This window comes from Barbatula barbatula (genome assembly GCF_947034865.1).
Source record: "Barbatula barbatula genome assembly, chromosome: 1".
In the NCBI taxonomy this organism is placed as follows: Eukaryota; Metazoa; Chordata; class Actinopteri; order Cypriniformes; family Nemacheilidae; genus Barbatula; species Barbatula barbatula.
In genome coordinates, this window is record NC_136766.1 from 16,337,416 (window position 1) to 16,361,424 (window position 24,009).

The 24,009-nt window shown below is 38.6% G+C and overlaps 2 protein-coding genes across 5 annotated transcripts in view; both read left to right on the top strand.

Moving 5' to 3' along the window:
• Window positions 1–268: 268 nt before the first annotated feature.
• tent4b (terminal nucleotidyltransferase 4B) lies at window positions 269–19,161 on the top strand. Of its 3 annotated transcripts, XM_079465456.1 has the most exons (13): window positions 269–1,161; window positions 11,290–11,413; window positions 15,750–15,796; window positions 16,303–16,423; window positions 16,507–16,614; window positions 16,813–16,941; window positions 17,049–17,262; window positions 17,377–17,503; window positions 17,673–17,782; window positions 17,867–18,060; window positions 18,132–18,269; window positions 18,356–18,472; window positions 18,595–19,161. In XM_079465456.1, the coding sequence occupies exons 1-13, from the start codon at window positions 677–679 to the stop codon at window positions 18,655–18,657; spliced, it is 1,977 nt and encodes a 658-aa protein (XP_079321582.1). In that variant the 5' UTR covers window positions 269–676; the 3' UTR covers window positions 18,658–19,161. The 3 variants fall into 3 exon arrangements, with proteins under 3 accessions (XP_079321582.1, XP_079321583.1, XP_079321584.1); XM_079465457.1 differs by having other exon boundaries at window positions 352–1,161; window positions 18,356–18,641; XM_079465458.1 differs by having other exon boundaries at window positions 352–1,161; window positions 17,930–18,060; window positions 18,356–18,641.
• Window positions 19,162–21,784: 2,623 nt separating this feature from the next.
• The window catches only part of adcy7 (adenylate cyclase 7), a 38,325-nt gene continuing 36,100 nt past the window's right edge, over window positions 21,785–24,009 (top strand). Inside the window, exon 1 of one of the 2 annotated variants that reach the window (XM_079467004.1) lies at window positions 21,785–22,016. The gene's annotated coding sequence lies outside the window, so the exon portion shown is untranslated. The remainder of the gene's footprint in view (window positions 22,017–24,009) is intronic. The other variant, XM_079467005.1, reaches the window with a different exon arrangement.

Consider the following 24,009-nt stretch of genomic DNA (forward strand, 5'->3'; position numbering starts at 1 on the left):
TATAATTTTATAGACACAAAAACGCTGAGACGTTACTTAAAATATCTTCTCGTATAAAGGTTTGAAGGACTTGATGGGGAATAAACGATAAAGAAAAAAATTTTGGGGGAACTGTACTTTCGGTGACAGTTAAAAGATAAACCTGGTCATTGGTACCACGTGGTGAGACTGACACACGGGGTTCATAATAGACGTTTTCAAGGAACTACAATGCATTAAACCACTTGGAGTAACACGCTATTACGTAACAGAATCTGTGCGCTCTTGCGTAACACGCTGTCCCGCGCGCGTTCACGCTCCCTCCCGCGCTGCCGAAGCATGCGCAGTAGCGCAGCGTATCCGCCATTGAGCAGACACACGATCCGAGATAGAAACAGGTCAGAGGCAGTTCCACAGACGACAGTCACGTTTCTCCATATCCCGAGCTGTGAAGTTCGACGGTCGATCTGTTTCGTTTAGCTGAACATCTGTTTCTGTATCTTTTCTTACATTACGGCGTTGTTTCTTCTCTCCCGAGAGACGTTGATGGACCCGCACTGTACCGAACAGATATTTTACTAGCGGTCTAGGGCGACGTGAGCGAGCGTGTCACTCAGCGCGAAGCCTGTTAGCGGGTTAAGCGAACCGAGCCTGGCTCTGCTCCGGGGCTAGCGTGCCTACAGCAGCTCAGCGTTTGATGGATCCTAGAATCGCCTGGTTTCAACCAGAACAGCGCGGACCTGCCAACAACCTGTGGATGCACGTCTGGGACACGACACAGACGCTTGGAAATCTCTACTTGAACAACTACTGCAACACAGCCTGTGCCAAACCGACCCACAACAGCGGCGAAGCTGCGTCGAGCCACAGCAGCGAGCCCACGGATCAGCAGGGGATGTCTGGATCCAAACCCGACAGCGAGGTCGCCGAACAGCACAACTTCATCCCGCTGGAAACGAATAACAATAATAACAGCAGGGCTGTGGTGGGCAGGGGAGTCGGCGCAGGGGGGCCAGTGGGTGGAAGTGAGGTCGTGGGATTGGGGATCCCCAACAAGAGGAAAAGAGACAACAAGGCGAGCACCTTTGGCTTTAATAGGAGTCTGCTGCTGACAGCTGGGGAGGATCAGATCTACACGGGCACGCCGTGGAAGAAACGAAACTACTCCGAGGGCATAGTGGGGTGAGTTCAGACATTTGAACTTGATATGTGTGGGTGTATGGCAACCTTTCAGCCTCGCGGGGCCCTGTTGTTTCCTCGGATCAAAGGTTAGGATTCGGGAGGTTGCCTGCGTGTTTATTTAAAATAATAAAACGAAGGTTAGTTTCAGAATTAGACAGATGGTGATAATCTGTTATAGCATTTAACTTCTAAAAGGGCCATGTAGGTTCAATACACTACCATAATATTAAGGATCTCGCACTTTTTTCACTGCTTTGACATCCGAGCAGTTCTTCGCCATATTTGGCATGTCTGGAGTATCCTCACAATCCTGCCATTTCAACGGCCTGCGCTGGCTTGCCAGACGCTTGTTAATCCAAAACCACCACAATAGTACAAACTTTACTGAAGTTATCATAGACTTCAATGTGGTGATTTGTCACTTAGGTCGATGTTGAAAGCATAAAACCCTTGCGTAAATGTGTCAAGAATCATGACTCATAATTCACGTGTTACAGCAGTAAAGTTGTTAACTTTGTTTAGGCCAACACTGTCATTAAATAGTAAATACAATATCAGAGACTATTCTAACACTGTTTTACAAGCAGTTACTGGAGTTTTGGTGACAACTGTGGTTACCATGATAACATTTTGTTTGGAAGAATCGAGAAGGTTCATTGTGCAATGGAATGTTTGCGTTTACATTTGCTAAAGGGATTTCTTGACTCCTCCCAAAATGTTCGAATCAAACTAATAGTTGAAAGTTAATAGTTGAGTTATCGGTGCTTATGTAGCAAGATATCAATCTGCTTGACTTTATTTACAAACTTGACAGTGTATGATCCACAATATGCTTATTTGACACACGGTTGCTTGCTGTAGGTATGGTATCATGTCCAGTGCCTATTAATCATTTTCTTCCTCCCTGTCATTCAGCTGTAAGTCCCTAACTTTCAGGTTGCTATAGCTATTCAAAGATCTGCAGTCATGCTGACATGCGTTTTCGTCCACACGTTTATTGACATCACTGAAATTTTCATTGGATCCCTAATAATTTTGTTTGTTTGAGGCTGTGAGCTGTATGTCATGTTTTATAGTAAAAAGTTTTGTCTTAAGTGTAATTATAAAAAACCCAGCATGCTCCCAATCCACTCTCATCTCTGGCGAGATGTTTTCAAGTATTAATGGTTGTGTTGTGAGGGTTACATGTCGATGTGAAGTGTGAAGACCTCCCAGCGTATCAGAGCGGTGCACTGCTACATTATAAGTTGTAATTAACAAATCTGTTCAAGCTAAGTTGGATTCTGCGGTGGTGTGAAGTTGGAATGATGTGTTGTGGGTGGGGTGGTGGTTTGGTAGGTTTTTGGAAAGTGCAGAATGCAGATGTACTGACTTTTAAATGTGCAGCAGCTTGTGAAGCCCAGAGCAAAGTACACTGAAGGCCTCATCCTCATTTATAGTAACGTTAGCTGAGTGTTTGCTTAAGAGCATTCTTTTGTGATTACTCTAATACTTCAGCCCACACCTTACAGACCTTCTCACCTGGACTCCCTTTCACTCTTTTTTGCTTTTCTTATATATAAACTCTTGTCGGTTTAGACTTGCAGACTTGTGATATAAAATGTACAGATTTATATATAACAGCTTTGAATTCATCTAGCATATTTGAAGTGTCTTAAAGATTTTATTCTGTTTATACGAGGGAACAAAATTACATTTGTTTATATGTGTGCTGCTTTAATTCAGGATGGATTATATCCAAGCAATGTATGCATGTCCCCCCCCCTTTTTTACAGCTATTTTCTCAGTGTGTATATGTGTGTTGGAGGTTGATTTCCGACTATAATCATGTTGGTCTGTGATCTGCATAAGAAGAGTAGTTTTATGGGTGTGTCTGAGTGTATGTATAGAAAATACTCTGTGTGTTGAACGAGCTCTTGCCCCTTTCTGCCCAAAACAAACGCTCCCCTTTCCAGCTGACACAGGATCCCAGTCTGTGTGATATCACAGTTTTTCCAACCAATCAGCATACTCTTGAGTGAATTCTGATCCTTCATCTGCCTGACAGCTATGCTGCAGAGAGAGGATTTCCCCTTGGTTCTTTTTTCACTCCATTGTGCTGCTGCTAAATTTTTTATGTTGGGGCTTTCTGAATGTTGTTTGAGTAGGATTGTTCCAGTGTACCTGAGAAACACCGAATGAATGCGAAGTATAGTTTTGACACAAACATATTCAGAACAGATGGTGTCGTCCTAACATCATGTCTGAATAGTTTTTGGCCATGCTGTAACTTTTCAATAATTTTAAACGAATGCATCCTCACTCATCTTGGTATTTACTACGGTTGCAGAATATATCATTTCAAAGCGTAACTTCAATTAAAGCTGTATATTCAGTCTGTTTTTATTTGATCACTGTCATTAGGGACAAGTAAAATAACATGGGACATGTGGCAGGCATTACGAGTTGGTTGACAGAGGCTAAATGGAAAAGAACACCAGTGCTCGTTGCCAGATGTCCTTAGTGGTTTTAAGATATTATAAGAGTAATATCACTCTCACGTATATACCTGTTATTTAATGAAGCTTTGACACTTGCAGTAGTTTTAGGTGTGACAGTGTTATAAGATGTATGATTGTGCCAGAATTCCTTACCTAGTTAATGCACTCAGTCAGTCAGGCTCTGACTCATCACCAGGGCTCTTCCCATTGTGGGAGAACATGGTTACTCCGTGTCAAGGTAAACAGTTGGACAGTTGTGTGCCCCAGAATGTCTATGACTCATGTTGCTCTAGTTCCTTAAACAATGGCAGCAACATTACAACAATGGCAGCAATAGCAAAAATGTGAAAACCAACAGATTATTAAATTTGTCACCTTGGAATAACTTTGTATCTGACGTTTTGTCAAAATGTAGTTATTCATTTATTCTTATTCTGTGACTTACATTGTGATATTTATTTCTTTAAGTTTTCTGTACATACTGAGTCAAGTCAAATGCAAAAACGTTTAAAGCTATACAGTATATCCTTAAAACTGTTCAGAATGCAGATAATACCTTACTATTCCAAGGTTTGTAATTAGGGCTGGGTATCGATTCTGATGATTTGATTCGGATTCACAAGCTTTCAATTCAGTGATTCTAGATCTAATACAAATCCTACAGATTTTTCACCAAAAGACCAGGAAACCACAGATTACAAATGAAGGGCCACAAACCTGTATATTAAACTTTAAACACACTTGGGTATATTGAAACAGAACTGTCCCATACCTTGATCAAACAGGATCAGGTTAATTTACATTTACGATACAGTATAACAAACAAAATTTGCTTTTAACAAGAAATATGACAGAAAAATCGACTGCATAAACGCTTAATCAATTTTTAGATTTTTTTCACACAGACCTATTTGACATAAAAATAATATAAATTAATATAAAAAAGAAATATAAATTTTAGTCAAACAAACCAAAACAGTAAACTAAAATAATAGTGCAAAAAAGCCCTACGGACACATAGCGAACCCTTTTTTTTTCTCTGGATAAGACCTCAAAAAAATCTTTATTTTATTCAAAAACAAAATTGTAACAATATTTTAAATGTAGAATATAAAATAAATTGTATACAAACTAATAAATAAAAATGCAGCAAACTGAAGCACGTGGAGAAAACATAAGAGTGGAAATAATCAAGCAGACAGCTTTACTACCGGAAAAAAAGTGCAAAAAAAAGGTTAGAACGCAAAAAATAGGAATAAGAAATATATTAAATCCATTGTATAAAGGAATATATAAGCGAGTCGCACTTAAGTGACTAGCAACTTGACTTGTGGACAGCTGACTCTTGACTTGACGAACATATTCTTGTCTGACCTGACGGACATTAGCTTGCGTGCATGTGTTACTTATCCTCATATAAGCGGTAGAGAGAAGTCTTTGCTCTGGGTAAAGATGAACCACAGACATATGTAATCTGTGTCTCCACGTGGTTTACAAAGCGTCTTTTCCTTAAAAGTTGTCAATAAAAGCTGCAAACTTGAAGCGAGGCTACAGTCATTTCACCTGGCCTGAAACCCATTACAAAGGCAAGCACTACTATTTGATATGCTAATGTTAACTTTTCCGCTAATACAAGCTGCTGCATAACGTGAAATGCAAAATAAAGTAACATTTAAGTCAAAAGAAACCAGCGCTATCCTGTACTGATTAGCGGAGTGATGTAGTAAGTCATGTACATTAAAAGATGAATTACATGCTAAAGATCAAAGCAAGGATGGTTGAAGAAATGTAAGACAGTCAGTATAATATTTCCTTATTTTTAAATTCTCATTTAGACCCAAGCAAAGCTCTGTTCAATGCCATGAGCCAATAGCACTTGAGAGTGAGCCCTGTCAGAGTACGAGTATGCATTATTGAGGTGTTTACTGAATTTGATCTTTTTGGAATGTCGCAGGATCCCAAGTTTTTCCGCACCGCTGGAAAACTGAGCTCTGTGTCCCACACACAATGAAGAGCACATTAAACAACAGTGATTATGCTAAAGGATTGTTGATATGGTATTAAAGTGAAACAATTGTTGAGAATTAAAATTGTCCATGTAGCGGACTTACTGCAGTACCAAAGATGTTATATCTATTATGTATCATCTATTATGCGTGCCATATCTGTGTATTTTTTTATTTATTTAGTCGGCTGAGAAGCTGCTTAAAAGCATAATACAACAGTCTGACAGGCTCAACATCCCATGTGTAAATAGCCTCTTTCACATTGCGGCTGTGTGCGGATTGGTTAAAACTGAATGTCTAAGTGTATTACAGACCTTTGTCACAGGAGGGTGGCCAAATGTAGAGCATAAGATCACAAATGGTTGAGTAACTGAAATGAGCATAAATTATTGTTTTCGGGTTTAGTGGTTTTAGTTTTAGTATGTTTTTTATTTTTATGGTCAGCCGAGCGCTGAAACCGCAAAGGCTTCCATATGTTCTCAGCAGTCCGAAGCCCTTACATGCCTGACTGACAGGAGGTCATGCAGTCCCTAGCAACATGAAATGGATCACTTGTTTTGCCCAGCAGCATTGCATGTCCTGAGCAATCCATTGGGTTTGGTCAGACCTAAGTTGGGTGGTGAGAATAGGGTGGTGTACTTTAAATTATGTAATAGCTTGAAGGCCAGTGATTTGTTCCAGAACTATGTCAGGTATGCCTGTGTCTTGTCAAGTGAATGGTATGGATGTTAGAGTTTAGATGTTATTAGGGCAGTCGATTGGTTGTAGATCATACACCTAGTTGAATACATTGGATGGCAGGTATATTAAACCAAATATACCATTCCTGGTTACAGGAGAGAGCACATGCTGAAAAGGAATGAAATGGGGAATTTGTAAAGACCATCACAATGTCGCGGTTGGAGCATCACAATAAAATCAACGTTAACAGAATTTACACAACCCTAAGCTAAGCTAATGTCTACTGTCTCCCAGTAAGCATGCTAAAAGGTCAACAATGCAAGGAACCAACACTTGGAAGAGAGCTGGCCCTCAAAAAAGTTTTTACCTTAATTTATAACATGTGGTTTAAGCTTATAATAATAATTTACACAGCCAGGACTATGTGTAAGAACTATTTGTTTTCAGCATTCATGCAGAACAGACAACTAGATAATATTCATAAAATAGATTGTTTGTGTCTTGATTTCAGTTTTCAACAGTGTGTCTAAGAAATCACTGACTCCATCTTAACACAGATAAGTCGTTCAAGTTATCCACCAACTAGTGGATTATGGAAATCGGTGGTTTGCAAATCCCTAGAGCAGTCAAATTTAGGCAATGTTTTGGCACCTGCAACCAGGTTTTTGTCAAAGAGGTCAGCATAATTTTCACATAATTTGCCATAACAACATGATAGAATATAGAAATATATATTTAATTTAATAGTTAAATAATTATATTATCCTATTCTTTTTTTTGGACAATGTTTTGCATGATCTCACCCTCACCGTGAAGAGTTCCTTAGTGACGTAATCTGCTAACTGATTGGCTGTCAGTTGCAGTAAACTGCATGTTGCTTGTGTGTGATTGGAGGTAAGAGCAAGCTGCTCTGGAGAATTGAAAGGAATCTGAACAGCTTTTCCTGTGAAACGAAACTCAGACTCAATGTGTAACACTCAGTATGTGTCTTTTTCCCAAAGTCAGACTGGACAACACCACACACAGGACGAATGTTACAATGTCTGTAAAATACCCTGCTGGTAATAAAACTCACATGCTTTATAAATCTTGATCTTGTTTTAAAATTGATCAGACTTTCTATGACTACGACAGCTTACTGCTGGCTGTTCTCTGTTTAGTGTCAGTGAAGTAAATATATTAAGAGAAGGTCATTCAAACCTTCTTTCCTCTTTCTGCTGCTGCTCTCAGTTCTGTCACTAAACTGAGCTAACTTTGTTTCTCAGACACAAAATTCAGAGATGTAGACTTTGTGCAACAGTCCACACATTAATTCATTTCTCTTAAAGATAACTTGCTCAAAGATGCCCGTTCTTAATTCTGTATTATCTGTTCTGTTTTTAGGATGCTTTGGTGGTTCATATTGTTAATGATCATAATCATTTTTATTCCTACTAAGGAAAGTCAACTTGGACCATTTTCACGATAACACCCACATGTGTGTGTGTGTGTGTGTGTGTGTGTGTGTGTGTGTTATCGTGAGTGTGTGTCGAAAACAGGTGTATTATAGGTCATGTTGCAGTAGTGGCCGGCTCTGATGAATGCTGTCCGATTGCTTGTACAGAGTATCTGTGTCTGTGAGCTCATAGCCACGGCAGAACTTCTCATGCAAGGTCAGACATATGCCAGTCAGACCCTAACGTGTGTGCATGCGTTAAGTTTTGCATGACTCATTTGTTTGTGTAAATTGGGTGACCGGGGGTACTAAAGACTTTCCTTGACATAAAAAATTTGAGTGTTTCCATTCAGTTTTTCCACTTAGATAAGTACATGGTCGGCAACTGTATTATTTCCTCAAGTAAATGACTGCCCGTTTAGGTCAGCTTTACTTTCATGTAACCAGTTCTTTTGTCAGCAGAAGTAAAGGTGTGAATATGATCCTGTAGTTAGACGCATGGGATATTCGGCACACAGTTTGAGAACAATTCCTGAAGCGAGACTATCATTCTTCTGTGATAACGTGCATGGAATTCCCAGTGTGCAAACTGCAAAATTATTGTATTATCATGTTCACAATGACATTTTTTTTCTTTCCCCGCCAGTGACAAGTTATCTCGACATTTAAAAATCAACCGTTCCCTGCCAAAGATGAGTTATTACTGCAATCGGTTATTACTGAAATGTAAAATTGTCTTCCTTCACTCCTACGTAGAGATGAATTCTATTGAACAGGCATTATGTGTTGTGTAACATGCATAATGCATAGTACATGTGTAGGAAGTATTTCAATGTCAATTTATTTCTCTCTTCATTTACATTTATTTGTCAGACACTTATCTAAAGTCACTTAGGCTACGTTTACACGATGAAAAACGGAAATGTTTTTTCTTTTTCAAGTACACATGACAGCGTTATAAAAACAGTCTGCATTTACACGGATTCAGGAAAACTGATTAAAACGCTCCAGTATGCACGCCAGGCCAGTGGATGGCGATGTTTTTGTGTAAAAAAACAAGACGTGCCTTGGCACATCTGCTTGACACATGCACAGTTATAAGCCAAAAGCGCTTTTTAAAACCGTTGGTCGGCGTATACGTGTGTTTAAAGTCTGGCCACTGTAAATAGTTTCCGCTGGTCTTATTGGTGCAGCAAATCCACATTTTGCTGGGGAAACGTTAATACATAGTCTAGCAGCAAGAGATCACAGTAAAGGAAGCCACCATATTGTTTTGGCTATACTTGCGCAACTTGGCGTAATACGCTAACCATCTTGCAGTTTACACGGAAATGAAAATTTCTGCTTTTTCAAAATGTAAAATTCTTTTTTTGCGTTTTCTGTTGAAAACGGTCTTGTGTAAATGGCCTCTTGGAGAGCATTTTGAGCTATACATTTTAATCAGTATGTCTGTTTCCGAGCTATTTTCACTAATACCTTTGTGTTGCTAACAAGCGAGCTACAGGTTGCTCTTTCTCCATGCTCTCTGTGATTTAAGCACTATGCAGCTGTGCTGTTTCGCTCAAACAATCTCTCCTGTTTTACGCAGACACGATCGGCAAATGCATAGAATTATGTCATGAAACCATGTGCAGTGTGTGCATAAGGAACAGAGGCCAGTTTGAGTGTCACGGGGAATCAAACCTGGTCACGAAATTGGAACCCAACAAAAGGAAAATGGCACGAGTCAACATTATAAATGGCAGGCCAAAGAAATAGCGGTTATAGAACGTGCCTCACTGCCAAACATAACCTGTGTAAGAATTCAGTGAATGAATTCTAGCTTTTAAAAGCAGCAATGTGCATGTGTAGTATTACAGTATATCACATACAACGTAAGTGTGCAGATTCAAGTGCACATGAATTGTTGGCTTAGGTTGAGCAGTGTTCTCGCTCTCCCTGCTGTAGTATCCAGCATTTGAATGTTTACTTGAGCGTAACTAGGGTGCGTTAACCTGACTGCACAGGTGCATTCAAACTAGAAAATGATGGATGCTGATGGTTATGATTGGATTTAATTCCTTCATTCACACACGTTACATTCACCCTGCTTAGTTTGAGGGCTAAGCCTGTTTTGTTGGTTTAGTACATTGCAATAGGCCTATACTTTCATGAAGCGACACACACTCCAAAAGGTCACTGGGTTTATCGCAAGCACCACCTGGTTCTCATAATATGCTGTTAAAATCTTTCTCTGGTATTCCTGTTAGCTTTTTAAAACCATTTCACACACAGAGGTTACTACAGTGGACAGGTATTCAAAAAGCCATTTATTGCATGTGCTTTGGTTTTGATGGCAAAGATACCCATCGACCAGTAGAGGGGACACAAGTTCGCCATCCACTGTCATCTAGTGACAAGCCATTATATGAGGGAAATATTATATATAGCTGAGCAAACAAATCTAGGGTACCCAAAGAAATGTATACAGGTTTGGAACAACTTGAGGTTGATGAAATTAAGACAAAGAAAGATATTTGGAAAAATGGTAGTCAATGATGTCCCAGAAATGTCAGTTGCTAGCATTTTTCCAAATATCTTTCTTTGCGTTCAGCAGAACAAAGAAATGTATACAGTTTAGACTGACAGAAGTGACATTTTTGGATCGAGTTCTGCCAATCTTATGTTAATCTTGAGTACCTGTATGATTTTCTCCGGAGAAAGCAGACCTTCCCAATGGGGAGAGCAAAAGACGAGTATGTGCAGCCACTGGGTGACGTCCGCCAGCTGTTGCATGGATGTAAATTCTGTACCAAAAAGCTTTGTTGTTGTGAACCGTGGCTTAGTTTGATACCTTTCATATAGTAGAACCAGGACCACAGCAGCAATGACTACAGATGGATGTCTCTATATGGTATACATCTTCCTCGCTAGCTTTGAAGTTATTTTATAAGGCACCATTCATGATGTTTTAATTATCTTATGTATTTGCCTGTTTTTAAAGGTGTAATGCATGTATATGCATCATTACATAATCCCAAGGTGGCTGTACATCCACAGTATGTGTTATTCATACATACAAACATTCATGGAATTGGCATATATCGCTTGTGAAAGCTCACGTAAAAGATAAAAAAAACAATTTAAATCCTGTGCCGTGCCAGTATCCATTTGTAAGACTTAATTTCATATACATTATAATATCATTGAAAGTAACGCTTTGTATTATCTATTTTAAAACTCTGGCTAACTGCTATCGTGACACCAGTCCAAATGATCCTGTTGTTTACATCTCATTCGACAGGGATTCAGACTTATAAAAAACTTTCTGAAACAGGTTGTAGTGCTGGCGGACAGTATCGAGCACAGAAATACTCTGTCATGGGTCCGACTCGTATTTTTTGACAAGTTGACCATGTTAAGCTTGAGGACCCAGCACGTTTAACAGTATAAAGAAGGCACAATGGATTTAATAGCATGTTACTCCTCCTTTAATGAAGAAATCCGTCCTTAAATAATTCAATATTCTATTTTACTCTTTCTCCAGGCTACATGAAGAGATAAAGGACTTCTATGACTACATTTCTCCTCGTCCAGAGGAAGAGCGCATGAGGCATGAGGTGGTGGCCAGGATCCAGAGAATCATCAAGGACCTGTGGCCCAATGCCGAGGTTAGTGTTACACACACTTTGAGTTCATCTGATTGTCTACATGAGGTTTATATTATCTATCAGTATGGTTGGAAGATCAAAATGATGCCCAACTCTACAAAATACAAACATGTGTCTACTTAAAGATTTTCAGTTCATCTTTTAAATATCAAATATCATGAGTTTGTTCCTGCTGTGGTTCACAGTAATTGTCATGCACATATAGAGGAAGGGGAAGATGTGTATATACAACCTTAAAGGACTCCATTTCTAATCTCAGGTTCTGAGATAACAGAATTATCATCATCTCAGTGCGGGTGTTTAAATATGGTTGCTTTTGTTGTTTCTGAATCCCCAAAACCTAATAAGATCCTTTCTCATCGGAACTAAACACTAGTCAGTAGCGCCAGTGGATCACAAACATTCACCAACCAAAAGAACTTTAGTGAATAGTATGTAAGCTGATTGAGTAATTAACTGAGCAAGGAAAGGCTTTACCTGCTATTTTTGAACCACACTATGTTGCCTCACTAAGCCTATGCACATCACTAGTAGGGGGGAGTGATATGGCCTCAAAACTATGGGTTATAATAACTATAGCGAAAAGCCTCTTTCACATGAGTCTGAGTCAAGCAAGCAGGGTAAAGCAACTTCCCATACAGATTAAATCCCATTGTAATAGAATGCTCTAGTTTCATTTAAAGCTCCTTACGTTTATCTGTACTGTCTTGTTTTGCGACTTAAATCTATATTAAACATAAATAAAATGTATATCTGTGCGTTTATCTGTTTTGTGCACTCAGACTGCTAATATTAATTTAAGTGTTTTGAGTTTATACATCCTTGAAGCATGAGGCACTCGTGTGTTATTTAAACATGATCGCGTCACTGTATTTTAAGAAATTACTTTAAAATACTGGTACACTGTTAACATGGAGTGAAACTCATTAATATTTGTTACTAAATAAGACATCATAAGCTGCTAAGGTTAGGTTTCTTTTTTTTATTGAAATAAAAAAAAAATCTTTGTTCATTTGTAATAGCAATTGTAAACTGTTAAAACTTAAACATGAAACATAAAGAATCAAATTTGACAGAGAACATCATCACTGGATTTGTTATATAGTAGGAAAAATCAGCAAGTCCTTGCCTCAGGTTGTGGTCCCATGAACAGTACAAACCTTAGATCAAGATCAAGACCACGACATCAGAACCAGAGCCCCCTCTTAGCTGCAAGGTGTTTTTATATTAAGATCTTAACTTTAAACAGGTGGTAATAAGGTATTAAGCTTGTTTACATTATTTATACGAAGACATTTAATACAGACACTCTTGTTAGACTTTGATACTGCTGTAACCGGAACATCGTTTACCCTGCGTCAAACGATTCGGAAGTCAAAAACACAAAAGCCTGCAAAAGCATTACATCGATGACAATATAAAAATAACACCATTCACCACTGTTTTGACAAAAAGTGATTGTAGCTCCATGTAGTCTTGAGCCTTACTAACACAAACATTGATCAAAAAGTAAAACGCACCCAAAATTAATCAGGCTCATTGCTAAAGTATACCTAAAATATATTTTATAAATATAATATATAATGGTAATGTTCAACAAATAAAACTACACGATATTTTCTTAACTTTATATACTGGGGGGTAAAAGATCGCATTATGCTGCCACTCTCTTCTAAACTCATCGTCATACGCCACTCGTAGAAAGATGCGCGATTAACGGTCTATAAATTGCACCACAGAAAGAGCACAGAGATAATAAACCCCTCTTTACCCTGGGTTCCCTTTAAAATCTATGGGGTTATATGGGGATTACAGCCCTATAGGATACCATTGCAAGCACATATCTGTCTACTTTTTGTGAAAATTATGCCACAGATGTTGTCGGTAGAGCTTAACTTGTTTGTGACCTTTTCATTAAACATGACAAAACCATTTTCCCTGTAAGCTGGGACAGCAGGGACATTTTGTAGGTTCTTTAAAACTTGTGAGGTCATTTGTTGTACCCAGAGCCATTGAAAAACAGAGCTACGACATTCGCATAGACATCCGTTGGAGTGGAATGCGGAAGTAACTCGTGTCATGAAGTGACCAATAGTTCCAAACACTGCACTGAAGCTCATTCATTTCCTCTCAAACGCATTTGCTGTACAGTTGGTGAAATAACGGCATCTTTATACATTTTAACAAGTTGGCGGACACATTTTATAGAGATGCCACAATTCTCAATATAATATTGAACCTTTCGGTACGACCTCCACGGTTCAATGTGCGCATGTTTTAACGTAGGTTTTTCCGTTTAAATAATTTCTGTGTGTTTTATTACGGAATGGCTCTGTCCATTTGTAAAAAGTATTCCGCCTGCAACGTGGACTCTCCCGATCACCCCTATCCTACGAACCGAAGTGGACTGTACCAAAGTTCGTGCTCCGGTTTCCAGATAATTAACAGATTTAACCTTCAAAGTATACATTGTATAAACTAGCAATATAAAATACATTTTACATCCCTGTTTGTCTGCACACCGAGACTGATAAACGCATCCCCACGAGTAAATATATTTTAACAATGCCCAAAAGTTAGGGACGCTTGCGATGCTGGTGAAAGATTTCACACCAATCGAGCGGTGAAGCGAGTCGACGATCAGACGCGGTCTGGCCATTGGAAGCACCGGAACCTAGCGGCTTTATTTTATGTCCGTTGTACCAAACGCGATAATGTCAGAATTTGACAAATCAAGATTTTATTTCATCCGTATTGCACTACACGAAAGCAGCACGTTCGTGTTGCTCAGCCAACACATGTGCTAAAGTCCGTTTAACCAAAGTCGTGCCACGTCATAGCAAGTCAGAAGACCGATATTTCTGAAATTACTGGAAAAAAAGTCTGAATGAAATTGCATATTTCGGATTAATTATTAATCCTGACATGAACTGTACCCTCACTTTGGTCTGTTAAACTTAAATTGTGCTAAAATCACATTTTTCAAACTGCCAGATTTATTGGAATGACAGTGGCGTGTCTTGTTAATATCTTTGGCTATATCTTTAAATCTTTATTTTATCTTTATTATAAATGATTCAATACATCAAGAATTGTACATGTTTTGCTTAAATAGAGTAAAAAAATAAAGAGAATAAAAAGAACAATAAAGGAAATAAAAATAAAGAGTAAGTGAATTGAATTGAAGTCAAATGTAAAAATCTGCAATAAAAAATCGGCTTAACTTCTTGTTCCTGTCACATAAACATAGAATAAGGGGGGAAAACTATTAAATATGCCAAGCCATCAGATCCGAACCGAAAACAGTGGGTAAAAACCGAGGTACGTATTGAACCATGGGTTTAGTGTATTGTTGCATCCCTAATATCTTATATTGACAGATCTTATTTTCATATTACTCCCCAGACAAAATGCTGCTGTAAATGTAGTCACCGTGGTGCTCAGTGTAAACTATGTGCTAATATATTTAGCAACATTTCTGCAAATATAGCTGCTGTTGTCTGTCCCTCTAAAATCCATTCAAATAGGTTGACAGCATGGATTTTACTTGAAACTATTGAGCGCTCAATGAACCACGTGACCACAGGGCGGCGAGATTAAAATGTGTCCCAACTCTGGCTCTGGTTGTACCTATTCTTGTCACCAAGGCAACTGAACACTATATTCCACAATCAACCTATGTATCCCATGAGGATCCTGAAAGCAATGTGGAGGACAACAGGCCAGAAATAGTGCCGGCTCGGTTTCTAAAGGCTAGTGACATATATCGAGCAGGTTTTAGACTCATCAAAGGCCATAAAAGTGCTATGATGTGAAAAGATAAAATGAACGAACACTGAAGCCCCCAGATCAATAGAATGCTGAATAAATGAATATTGTGCTAAAAAGGTTGATCCAGCATCTCATTAGAGGTCATTCTGCCATCCAGCTCCTATATTATGAGTGCATAGTCCTTTATTTGAAACTCACAAGAGTGAGAGTGTATAAGAGTGACTTGTTACGCTTGCTTTCAAGTCCTAATTGGGTATCTTTGCATGTTTTGTGTGTATTGTGAATGCAATTCCACAATGAGTCTGAAATTCAGAGACCCCTTACAAACGAGCGCCAAATAAGAAAAAACGCATATAAAAATTTCGGACTGTATGTTCAAAAACCCACTGCATGAGGTTACATTTGTAAAACTGTACTCACGTGTAGAGCAGAACAGATAGAAACTCAACACGTCTCATGGGAATATATGCGTTTCATTTGTCTTTTCAGTTTTATGTCTGCACAGAGGATGAGTATTGTGGGTGTTGTTTCACAGTTTCAGTCTAACCTCTCTTTTTATTGGCAGGTTCAAGTGTTTGGCAGCTTCAGCACAGGCTTGTATTTACCTACAAGGTAATGCCATAAAGGTTTTACTCATCCTGCTTATTTCACTACGAAAAACATCTGTATGATACCCTGAATGATCTAGAAAATATCTATTAGTGCAATTTAAAAGGAAAATTTGGTATGTGGAAGAACAGAGCTAAAACAAGCTTACATTGTGTTATAGGGTTTGTGTGTGTGTGTGTGTGTTTTGTGTACTTTGTTGCTCTTAATTTGTTCCATTTATGAATGCGTGTGTCTGCAGATTAAGATTTGTAATTTTAGCTCCGCTTATCCCATGATCCACGAGGGCCAGTCTCACATCATTTAAAGCCGTCATTTACTCTCCCCTTGGAGTACTGAACCATGGCCAACTTTAATAAGGCTGTGTATGTTTTTATTTGTGTGTGGGTGACATACTTGTCGCTGAAACAGTAGTGTACCGTACTCAAAGTAACATTTGGGCATCCAAAGGGACTCTTCATTTGTGCTAGTTATTAAAATATATTTTGATGTATTTACTTCTTTTTAACCAGTGACATAGACTTGGTGGTGTTTGGGAACTGGGAGACTTTGCCTCTGTGGACTCTTGAAGAGGCGCTACGCAAGAAACAGGTTGCAGATGAGAACACCATCAAAGTCCTGGACAAAGCAACGGTATGAACACTGCTAAGCATCATGGGGGTCTTTGTGGTTGTTTGTTGCTTGTGTTTAATGCTCTGCGTGTGTGTGTGTTGTAGGTCCCAATCATTAAACTGACAGACTCCCGCACAGAAGTCAAAGTGGACATTAGCTTCAATGTGCACAGTGGTGTGAAAGCTGCAAATCTCATCAAGGACTTCAAACAGGTGAGTGTGTGGTGCTTGTGCACACTGAGGTTTTTTTTTGTGCTTTTCCCACTCAAGCAGAAAATTAAGAGTGAAACAGATGCTACGTAGGCTTCAGATGCTGTAATTCAAACCAAGTACATTGGATTTTTACCAAGGGAATGATAATTCCATAAACAGATACATGTTTTGATGGATTTGTGTTATTTGTATTTCCAGCAATACCCCGTGTTACCGTATTTGGTGTTGGTTTTAAAGCAGTTTTTACTGCAAAGAGAGCTGAACGAGGTTTTCACTGGCGGAATAGGATCATACAGTCTGTTCCTCATGGCTGTCAGCTTCTTACAGGTAATGCATGCCCTTGAACCTGCTCTTGCCTTTAAATACACATGGATACTACAAACTCACTCATGGACTTAAAAATATACATAATAAGTACTTTCCTAATTTTCTAGCTACACTGCCGAGAAGACGTGAGCAGTCCAAACCCAAACCTGGGAGTCCTGCTGATTGAGTTCTTTGAGTTGTACGGTCGTAATTTTAACTATTTGAAGACTGGGATCAGGATCAAAGATGGCGGCTCGTATGTGGCTAAAGATGAAGTGCAGAAAGGCATGCTGGATGGGTACAGACCCTCTATGCTTTACATTGAGGACCCTTTGCAGCCAGGTACACACTGACATGCAGTTGCTTTCATTCGTGTTTAGATGCCAAACATTACATACCATCAAATGGAAAAAGCTTTCCGTTTTAAATGGTTTAACAATTGTTTGCGTGTCGCAGAAAATGATGTTGGACGAAGTTCTTATGGTGCGATGCAAGTGAAAGAGGCTTTTGATTATGCCTACGCTGTCTTGACTCATGCTGTATCCCCCATTGCCAAGTTCTACCCCAACAACAAGTCTGAGAGGTGAGACAATACATGTAAAAGATTCTGTCTTTGAAGAAAATGTGTGTTCCTGTTTCATTATTTTTTTTATACATTTGAGCACTTTTTCCCAGGTTGAGGTGTTGAGGTTGAGGTGACTAAAATAATATTGTGACTTAACTAAGTGTTCTTTATTTTCTCTTTCCCACAGCATTCTGGGGAGAATAATCCGTGTCACCCAGGAAGTAGCAGAGTATCGTGACTGGATCAGTAAACAATGGGTACAGCAAAGCAACAATGAGCCTGTCCTCAACTGTAATGGTATGACTGTGTCCTGTGCTCTTTCGGATATGTGGTGTTTTTCTGTCTTTAAAAGATGAATACCCTTCATTTGTTTCTCTATAGGAAATGAGGTAAATCTGCTAGTTGAGACTGAGGAACTTGATGAGTGTAATAATAACTTTTCAGAGGACGTTGTGGTGCTTCCTCCAGTCCCCAGAAGTAAAGTGTCTTCCAATTCCTCCTCTCCTTCCCCCTCTTCACCTTCTTCACCCTCATCATCGTCTCCATCTTTAACGGCTTCCAGCTCAAGTGATGGGGTAAGCTTGCCATACCAATGCAAACACATGTGTTCTATCAAGTGCCGTGCATCATGACTGTCTTTCTTCAGGACTCTGATGGAACGCCCTATAAAACAGCGAAAGCGCTGAGTGGGCGTGGCTCAGAGAGCACAGAGAGAAATCTGTCCAATCACAGATCACAGAATCATTCAGCGACAATACCAACTCCCACTACTAAGGGCAGTAAGGTAAGAGCCTGTTGAAATATACGTATTTGCAAACATTTATTTAAAATTGAATGCAATATTTGATGTCTTTTATGTGTTTTACATAGAACCGACAGCATGCTAACAAAAGCTCCCAAGGGCCACAGAACAACCCCAACAAGATGCAACAAAACAGCAAGCCTCATCACAAGGCCAATGTAAAGAAGAGGAAACCTCAGCGAGAGGTAGCGCACGAGGACCTGTGTAGATAGGGGCGCTGTTCTTGTAGAATCGCAACCTGCTCTTACTTCTCTGACCACAGATTGGTGCTAGTGGTATCATTTATCTCTCTTGTCCCACTGTTCAGGGACTGCGTGACTTTGCAGCTGGAAAAGAACATAAAAAGTTGGGGTTTAGTCCACTGAATTGAAATCATGTGGGAGAGTTTTGGCCTGGACTTCACCGGCTTCTGCACAGCTTCTGTTCACTGCCTATAGAGGAGCTGCTCAGCTCTGCTGAAGGACTCTCACTGGCATTGTGGAGGACTTGAGAACACAGGAGAGAGAGAATTTAACTTGAGCAATACCTTGTGCCCCAGACTTTTGCCTCAGAGAGGAATACTGAAAAGACTTAATGACAAAAAAAATGTGTTATATTAAGGATTTTTAAATGTCTAAAAAACAAGGAGATGTTATTAGTACAAAAAGAAATTATGCATGTTATTTTTTCTTTTTTTTGAAGAGTGGTTCTTTTGGTCATGTATAAGATAATACAAAAATTTGTACAAGAAAAAAACTTACAAAACATACAAAAGCATAAAAAAAGGATAAAAGAAAAATATATGATCAAACTTGGAAATGGTTTCATAAGACTTTTATAGCATTGTTCAATTTTCCCATGCTGTCGATATAAACATTGAAGTGATAGTTCACCCAAAAATGAAAATTGTGTCATCATTGACTCATCCACAGAATGTTCCAAACCTGTATACATTTCTTGGTTACGCTAAACACAAAGGAAGATATTTGGAAGAATGTCAGTAACAGAGCACATCTCGTGACAAGATCTGCTAAGTTACTGACATTCTTCCAAATGTCTTCCTTTGTGTTTCGCAGAACAAAGCATTTTGTTGAACTGAGGCTGAGGAAATTATGATAGAGTTTTCAAGTTTGGATGAACTAACCCTTTAACTGCAGCTCCTCCAAGCTATGGTACGGGTTTGGGTTCAATTGCCAACAACTGTCATCAGCCTTTGTTATTATACTGTGTTTTTGTAATTTTGTGGTTGGGCAATGTCTGAAAGAGCGAACGTTATTAGTAGAACACCCTGCACACTCTGTTTATGTCTGTATTGGAGTGCACGAATAAGTTTTGCTATCTGTCATGCAGAGAGCAAGTGTGTTGATCTAGCCATTTTGAAAAAAACTATCAACATTGCCAGGTCTGAAAAAATTACAGATGTAAGTTCTCTTGAGTTATCTGCCCATCACATAACAATAGTAGTAATAATTTGTATTTGTTTATGTATTTATTTTTTATCAGTAACATAAAACGTAAAAAAAGTGATTTGGGGTTTATCTATACTTTCCGTAGAGGCCAGAAATTTTGTGGCCTGTCTTAAGGCAAAACATTATTGTTTCTTGTCATGTGGTGTGCAATTTCTTTGAATGTCAGGTTTTTCTGATAACCACTGAGTGACCAAGTTCATTTCTGAAATCTCAAAGTAACGTTTTAACAGAGATATAGAAAAAGTGGTTGAAGTATTTTAATTTGTGGCTGGTCTACTTGAAGGGAGATAAGACTTTTTGTGTGATTTTTATTTTGTTTATTTTATTTTTTCCATTCCACTGGATCCTGATATCCTGATGTATAGCAAATGAATGCCTGGGCTCTGGAAATATTAATGCAGTTCTTCAGATAAACAGTAGATGGTGGTACAACCCAAGTTTATTTCATACACTGTAAGTCCCTTTGATTTTCTTTTTTTAAGTTTTCATATACTCACAGATCTCTGTTGTCTAATTTTAAGAGATGTTGGTATTTGATGAGGTAATATTAGTTACTCCACCTGTATTGTTAAGTGTATATGGGTCTATGAAGTATCAAAGCCAGTAACCGGATGGATAGCATTGGAATAGAGTAACAAATGACAACAGTCGGAAGATCTTAAGTGCCACAACATATACTCATATGACAGTTTTATTTACATTACATGTATCCATTTTTTGCCCTTTCAATCCATGCAATAAAAAGTACAGCACAACTATCATTTACCAAGCTGATATATTTACTATTCGTGACATTTCTAAACACCTTTTTGACAAGTTGATACAGATTTAGACCTAAAGTAAATGTGCTACATGTTGAAAACATTTCTTATGTCTTGATATAATTGTTTCCTGCCATTTAGCCAGCTAATAGCCAGCATATAGCAGAGCCATTGAGTAATGCATCTAATAGGCAGACAGTGCATCCTTATGCAAACCTGATATTATGTAAACTGTCCAAGATCAATTAATGTCGTTCAGTTAGCTGTATGTTGAGGGCCAATGCAGTTTGTGTTACAGTAAGCAGTGCCTGCTTTCAACAGCACTTTCAACACGAATCATCAGGTTCAAGCAACCACACATTACTGAATATCTAATGCCTCAGAAATGTGCAAGTACAGCAAAATTAACAAGACTGAAAGCATTGATAATGTTAAATTGGTGTTCTGATGGTCTTCATAATGTTGCAGACACAGACCTTGAATGGAAGGATTGTTATAATTTATGTAATGATGCAAATCATTTGTAGAGGCTGGACTCGGATGTTTCTCTTCTGTATTGTCTTTGGCATGCAAATAGTCATACCATGATATTTATGTGATGCTTGGCTTTGGGAACGATTGTTGCTGCTTTAGCAGTCATCTCATGTTCAAAAAGCAGAATTACCAAATAGTTCAGGCATACTGTCGAGTAATACCTTTTGTATATTTCCTACTGATAGTTTGTGGGAATATTTAAGCTATTCCAGCTGGATCACTTATATGCACAGTCTGCAGTTTTTTCATAGTGTTTTATTGACAATAGTCTCATCCAAGACTCCAACATACATATTCATAAACAATTATATATAAACAATTAAATATACTTAATGATATTTTATTATAATTTTTTTATAACATTTTCATGATTGATTGTGATTTGGAAGATTTGTTTTGAGTCATTGTATGGCTGTGTCACTTTATTTAAGTGGCTCATATTAATGTTTTGAATATTTTTGTGTACATAAAAATGGCGAAAAAGCTCAAATTGTACTTTTTACTTAATCAGAGGGAAAACATGTATTCTACAATAAAATGCACTTTAAAAAACGAAATGTAGTCGTGTTATATCGACGAACAATGTATAACCACTTTTTTTGTAAATGCTTTCTCACACATAAACTAAACAAAAAGAACACAAAACATTTCAAAACAAACGTCCAATGTTGGCGAAAGCATTTCCATATTAACATAAAACGACTCCTTAGCGACAGCACACAAAACATCATGGGTACATTGCAGTTACAGTAACACTGTAAACCTGAAGGATTGTTGCACGCGGGGAGGCGCGCGCATTGCACAAATGTTTCGCGCGTATGTTTCCGTGGCGCGCGCACTAACAGTCAGTTATCTGAGCCTCCGCGAAGGAGTCGAGACGGACAGAAGATTTTACATTGAAAAACAGGACCGCAGGACAAAACGAAATCTCTTGTAGGGGTGTCGGCAAGAAAGAACAAATCTCTACACTGGACGAAAGCGGTCAGGTGAGTGAGGTTTTTTACTTAAGCGGTTTTGATAACTTACCTGTAACACGTTAGAGTTTCGGATGGAAGCTTCTCTTCTCTTCTTTGTGTTTTCTTTTAATGTTGTTCTAAAACGTGTTGTTTGCCTTTTCAAAACCTCACATTCCTTGTCATCAATATGATGAAATGAAGTCATTCGTCTTTTGTCTCGTCTTTTCGGAAGTCTCCTCTCATGTCTGTAGGGCATCAGTCCAGTTCCGTGAAAAAAGAAACATTCCTGAATTAAAAACACCGTTTAATGAGACTGTTGTTGGTACATTTACAGTGTGGTCCAAGTCGAAAAATGTTTACGAACACGTCATTTGTTTCAGATATAGATTATAACTTAAACAACTTCATAGGCTTGTCCTGCGCAACGTGAGTTGACGCAAGGTTTCTATGATTGAAATAAAATCATGGTCGTGTTGCTCTGATGTCAGGATGATATTACGGCGTACAGGCAGAAGATCAACGGTGTTAATTATTGCCAAATCATATGAAACTTTAAAATGCTATGAAGTACGGTATATACAGCATAATATAGAAATTATCGACCATTTTATGGTAATAGTGAAAGCAACCCCTGTGAATCTTGCAATTGTCACTGTGCAGGAAATGAATACATTAGTTTGCATGAATCTTGATGGCCTAAAGCCTTATCATACGCAGTATACTGTGAGTAAACAAAGCCACTGGGGTTGCCATCTAAATGTGAACAGAGGAGAATTACTGATGAAACAAATGCTTAAAATCAACTTTAAAGATCTGAAACTTAATTTTAAAAATCTAGAGTTATATTTACTAAATTCAGAATAAGATCAGCTGAGAGGGGACTATTCAGTTTCTTTCTCTTGAGGTTATGCGCAGATTACAGAAATGACTGTAGAAGTTTAGTTTAACTTGATCTGACTTTGTGGCATTTGTGTTTGGGAGAACTGCTCTTTACTATTGGAACGGCTCACTATGACACTATCTTCTAACCGTTGATCCTGTGCATTTCCAATTGAGATGGTTAAATTACCAGTGAATGCAAATGCTCTGGTTGCCAAATCTAGATTGTTGGGAGGTGTGTTTTGCAAGTAGCAAACAAAAGGCTTGGATTGAAGATGAACCATGCAGAATAAATGTAAGAGCTGTATAAACTGAAAACAGCATAAACTGAAAACATCAGTGACAGTGGTTCATCTCAAAACACAAAGTCATGTTTTTTTGTAAAAATACTTATGTTCTAATTTGACTAAGGCTCAGCATATAATAGGTCTGTAACAGGTGCTGGTCCAAAGCATGTTTTGAAAACAGTTTTACCAGTCCTGTCAAGAAAATAGGTTTAGTAAAAGGTTAAGTGGATGAAATTTAGTCAAGTCAAGTCAAGTCAGCTTTATTTATATAGCGCTTTTTACAATTTTCATTGTTACAAAGCAGCTGTACAAGAAAAAATGACTATAAGTAAAACATAAAAGGTTATGGAATTCAAAACACAGGTCAAATATCAGACACACAATAAATTCCTATATGCAGTGTTAATTAAATAAGACTAAATAAAGAAATTCTAGCAGCCCCCCCGGCCAGGCAAAACAGTGCAAAACAGTATGCAAACGGTGGCGAGGAACCCAAAACTCCATTGGAGGAGAAAAAAAACCTCGGAGGGAAACCAGGCCTAACCAGGGGATTCCAGTTCCCCTCTGGCAAAAACTGCTGCCTCTGCACAAGCTCAACAGTGCTTGCACAACAAGGCAAAATAAAAAAAATTAGATTTAAAATTATCATTAATAATCTAATAGTGGCTGAAGTTTTGTAGGGACGTCACTTCCTTCGTCCAGCATTTGTCAGGTCTAGGAATGGATTGCGCCCTGCCCGCTCCGCTCTTGTAACCTTGGAACAATGAGACAAGACTTTAGCAGCATGAAGCTGTGAGGTTACGAATTGCAACCAACGGCTCACTCCTCCCGTGCCTTCAAGCACTACGGAGGCTGAC